This window comes from Montipora foliosa, chromosome 8 (genome assembly GCF_036669935.1).
Source record: "Montipora foliosa isolate CH-2021 chromosome 8, ASM3666993v2, whole genome shotgun sequence".
NCBI classification, from domain to species: domain Eukaryota; kingdom Metazoa; phylum Cnidaria; class Anthozoa; order Scleractinia; family Acroporidae; genus Montipora; species Montipora foliosa.
Window position 1 is genome coordinate 17,131,169 of NC_090876.1, and position 5,000 is coordinate 17,136,168.

The 5,000-nt window shown below is 37.0% G+C and overlaps 1 protein-coding gene across 1 annotated transcript; it reads right to left on the reverse strand.

The window, feature by feature from the left end:
* Positions 1 to 741: 741 nt before the first annotated feature.
* LOC138013209 (uncharacterized) lies at positions 742 to 3,890 on the reverse strand. Its single transcript, XM_068860225.1, has 3 exons — positions 3,664 to 3,890; positions 1,807 to 1,990; positions 742 to 1,593 (listed from the first exon to the last, which is right to left on the reverse strand). Exons 1-3 carry the CDS (start codon positions 3,804 to 3,806, stop codon positions 952 to 954), a joined length of 969 nt encoding a protein of 322 aa, XP_068716326.1. The 5' UTR covers positions 3,807 to 3,890; the 3' UTR covers positions 742 to 951.
* Positions 3,891 to 5,000: the final 1,110 nt, after the last annotated feature.

The window sequence follows — 5,000 nt, forward strand, 5'->3', positions numbered from 1 at the left end:
AAAAAGGCTTTTTAGTTACCAGTGAAATCGGAGAAACAAAAAAGAAATCTTAGATTATCGGCGGAAATCAGATCGGCTAGTACAACCCGGGCTGCTTATGTAAAGCCATTGAACGTACACGAGAGTAACAGATCCTTGTGCAGAAATCTTCTTTGTTGTCAAAAGCAAATACCTTAAGGACACGGTCCTCGTCAAATGATTGAATGGCCGAGATCTATGTAGAGACATTTTTGCTTCGAGAAATGGTGTGAGACCGGCTCGCTGTGTGACGAAGGGAACAAAAAACTGAAAAAGAAGAAAGAAGTAACACATGCACTCTGGCAATTCAACACGTAATGATGAACGTTGATTTAATTAGCAGATTACTTTTTTGCCGTTATCATTTGCCAACGTTACGCTCATTCGAAACGTAATAAAATTCAAGGAAGAAAGTTGCAGAAAGTAAGCATAATTATACATGTAAAGCAACACCCCTTTGGATGATAATAGTAGTTAGTAGAGAAATCACATTGGACGACCACCGTGATACATGTAGTAGAGCGTAAAAAGTCGACCTTATCACGTAAGAAGACCAGCATTAAGCTGTCGAAAGATCGCGATCCAAAAGCAATGTGACTAAATTGTGAGATAAATGATTATACGTCTTCTAATTTGCATTGGAATAGTTTTCAGCGTCTTATTTGATTTTTTTTAATGATACTTTCCAAACACTTCCCATTTACCTTTTCCCAGCTTCTTAAATTTATTTGTGTTTTTTTTTTTTTTTTTTTTTTTTAAAGATATTTTGCATATAGTATCACTAGGCAACATAATGAAATATGTAACTGGCCTTGACCTGGTTTAGAGCTTAAAAACTGGGGAGTGAGTAAAACCGCGATCTGATCTCTGATCTCTGATCTCTTCCCACTGTCTAAAAACATACGAGAAAAACTTTCATGTCTCCGGCCAAATTCAGGTATTTCGTTGAAGAATCTCAGGCTCTTGGGAAAAATGGCCATGTGATTCTCGCTTACGACCAGGACGAGGAAGAGGTATTGGCTGATGATACCGTTGCGGAGAGCTTGATGTTGTTGTATTGGTCGAGGAACTTGATGTTGTTGTATTGGTACTTGCTACTGAGTCCCCTAACATGCCATGCGCAGACATTTTGTCCCCATTTTCCTTTTCTTGATACTTCTTTTCCAGGTCGTCGGCAAATCCTTTTTCAACGTTACTCAGAATATTGCCCGCCCGTTGCTGGGGTAACTCTACATAATCCCAAGCATTATTTATATTTTCAGTTCCATATTTATTTTCGATTATCGCGTCTGCGGCAGGTGCCATTTCAGCTCTTTCTTGATTTGCTGCATGCTCATTCTTGAAGATTCTCTTAGGTTCCTCAACCAGCTGGTTGCCAGCCCTGTCTTCATACGCTCTTTCAAAGTTATATTCAACCACTTCTTTGTCATCTTCTGCAGCACCCTTGAAACATATCGTACACCCTTTAAACTCCTCGGTGACCTCGACATCGTCTTGAAGGAGGCTTCCTTCCACCTCATCTTCGGTGAGTTCCACGCCTTCCTTTAAGACCTGTCGGGGAATTTCGTCTTCCTCAAACACCTTTTGAGTATGCTTTTCAATTTTTTTTATGTCATCATCTGTTAGATCCTGGGCATTTTCGTTTTCATAAAAGTTTTTAATTTCATCGCTAAAGTTTACTGAATTTTTACCAAGTTTCCAATAACCTTCGTCTTTAAAATTTCTCACGTCCTCATCTTTAAGTGTGAATTCTGATTCTTTCAGCTCGCTTTCAGCAGCACGTTCAAGAGAATCAGCAACACCCTCAATTTTCTTTCCGTAATTTAATTTTTCCACAAGATGAGCGTCATCAATTTCGCCACCAGTCTGGTCATCTTGGCCATATGCAGCCTCAATTTTGCTGTGATGATTAAACTCTTCGAGCTCATGTTTACTCTCCTTCTTTGTCAGTGGTAGCCCTTTGTAGGAATTGCTAGTATAAAAAATTAAATAACACATAAGTTGAAAACAAACCTGTGTATCAAAACCATCATACAACTGTTTATTCTCGACTTTTGAACGAGCAATTATTCTTAAAGGTGTGCTCCAATGTTACAAAGGGATTGTATATTCTGCTTTTTTTTTTGTTTGTTTCAAGAAGCGCAGCAGACAACTTCAACATACATATAAGGCACGTAGAAATACAAAATACATTTGTGCAAAGCACTTCTATACTTAAAAAAATTAGAAAAGGTTATGAAAAAAGGATTCTTTAGGCAAGTCCCTTTGTTCTTATTTTAGTATATCTTCTGTTGATGTGCAAGAGTCATTATACTACATCGCCGGCGAAGTCGACAAGATCAAACCTTATATCATTTGCATTACATCTGCACTTAAAGGATATTTTCCTTCTTCTTTAAACCAATTTTCTGCCGGAGATTGAGCCCATTCGTGCGCAAGAGAATCAAGAGCAATCGTTAACTGGAAAAAAGAGCTAGCCAACACTCCCCAGTCTCGATTCCAAAGACATTATAAAGAAAAATTAGTCAGAAAATTAGATGCCATTTCCAGTCTCAACGATTCGTACTGAATGGGCCAAAATGATCAAGGGGAATATAATGGGTCAATATTGCGGACACTTAACACTAACAGCAGTCGATGCTATCGTAGATGAAAACCACAACTGAATTCATATTAGTGAAACCCCTAATGAAGGAACTATAAAATAATTACAACTCTCCAGAACCAAAAAAAAGACCCTGCCCATGGGCTGCAAACAACATTTAAGTCTGACAGTGTACTGCAGGGGCACCCAACGAGAATATGGTTCAAAACCATTTAACATAGCGTTGTTAAACGTATTTTCGTCTTTAAACGGTAGATATAGCCATATTTTTATCCCCTAAAAATTTTCCATCTGTTCGGATTCCCTAGCTGAAAGTCTAATGATCCGAAAATTATAGGGATCAAAACTCACCTTTTCGAAAATTTCAGCCGGAAAAAAGGCTCCCGAAAATTCTAGGTGACCTTTTTAGGGCAAAAATCCGTTAAAAATGGGCAGTTATACCATTTTTTAGATATTCGAAAATCCTAGGACAGGCACGCAAGCAAGAAATTTTACAACTAACGTTCCGAAAATTCTAGATCTCAAATCGTCTTCCGAACAGATATTTTCCGAAAATTGACGTTGGGTGCCCCTGGTACTGTACTACCAATGACACCAACTATAGTAAAGCAAGCACAACCGCTATGTTCGATTAACATGCCACACAACAACGAATATAGTCAAATGAGTGAGTATCGATCTTAAAGGGGATTTATCCAACCTTACATATATAGCGACGTGTGCTTTTCATGTTACTTTTTCTCCCGTGGATAAAATGTAGAAGACCGTTCTGTTGTTTTAGAATTCAAACTGAGCTATATCGTTTTTATCACGTAACAGCCCCGAAGTAAAGTTGTCCAACAGTGTTCATTTTTTTAGCTACTTTTACTGACACTCGAAAAGTATGCTATTGGTCAATGCTATATTAATGATTTAAAGAATAAATAAAATCGTTGACAAAATAGCTAACTTCGTCGAACAAAAAGGCGCGCGGTTTATATGTTGGATTGGCATTTTCCTGAGACGGCAACGGCTATTTTGTAAACATTTTGTCTACTTACAAATCCAAGTCTTCGACATTGAGATTTTCTTTCACTTGTTGAAGCCCCGACCTTGGTTTTGAATGCTCACGATAATCAAATGGCAATCCAACTCCAATGGAAAGGAAAAGACCCAACAGAATGTAGACAACTAAACCTGACATTGTTGGTTATTCTTCGACACTGGGAAATGTGTTGAATGTGTCGGAAATTATTCCTTTTACATTTAGCAAACTCAAGACGTGTCGGCGTATATTGATATGGAATCGCAAACAAAAGCACTTTGTGAAAACGTGTTTGATATTGTGACAAAAATAAACCACACTAAAATGTTTGGTAGTCAGTGGAACATCCTCCCATAGCATCTTAATTCTCAGTGGAACGTTCAAATCTCTGGCTGTGTCAATATATCGATAACAGAAAATCACAAGGCAGAAAATTTCCAAATCTTTCAAACTTTTAACTTGAAAATTGCTATTGTCATTGCTGCGTGCAACAACTAAGGACCTCTAATTGACCTTTTTTGACTGACTCTTAATTTGAGGGTAATAAATTCATACTCAGTTAAGTTCTTCCTTCTACTAGGCATTCATATTTTCAACCTTGTGATACTCGCCAATGGGACTTTATCGGATGACACTAGATTAGAGACGGTAGATCAAGCGACTCTAAAACCTTTTAATCGAAAAAATATATAGAAATATCACTTAGTCATAAGTAAATATAGGCCATCTGAAAGCTACTTAAACAGTACAATAGATCCACATATCAATCTAGTTTGATCAATACCTATCTGTGTTCTACAAAGAATATATTCTATTCTTTGTAGATATTGCATTTGTGTCAGGATCGTGAAATCTAAAAGTAATAATTGTCTCTGTCTCTTTTTTTTACTAACTTTTCAAACTATTTTAGAAACTCTTGGGTTCCCTTGGAGAACTAGCACAATTTGTTGACAGCTAGGATCAAAGTTTGACCATAATTAAGTTCTCTATTTAAATTTTCCTGTTATTCAGTTTTACCCAAAATTCTTAATAATAAATAGAACTCTCGGACCACCACGCTTTCTAATACAATTTGAGTTGACGTAAGTAAAATACTTTACATTAGTATTCAATAAACATTTGGTCAAATTAAGCCATGGATAGTTAATTGACGTCAAAATTCAAGGACATGAGTTTGGCGGGCGGCCCAGTGAGGTAGATATTTATCGTTCATTGATGTATTATAATAGCATTAAAAAGACATGACTTGCACAAAGTCTATTGAAAGGAGTGTAGTAATGGTAATAACATAGGAGTTTCTCCACTTGACACATGATGCAATTTTTTCTTTCCTAATTGTTGCTGACACTCTCC

Coding starts and splice junctions, on each gene's coding strand:
- LOC138013209 (XM_068860225.1), bottom strand. CDS start 3,806: ATGTCAGGTTTAGTTGTCTACATTCTGTTGGGTCTTTTCCTTTCCATT. Junction 1,991..3,663: donor AATGTCGAAGACTTGGATTT/GTAAGTAGACAA, acceptor TTTTTATACTAG/CAATTCCTACAAAGGGCTAC. Junction 1,594..1,806: donor TTGAGGGTGTTGCTGATTCT/CTTGAACGTGCT, acceptor CAAAAGGTGTTT/GAGGAAGACGAAATTCCCCG.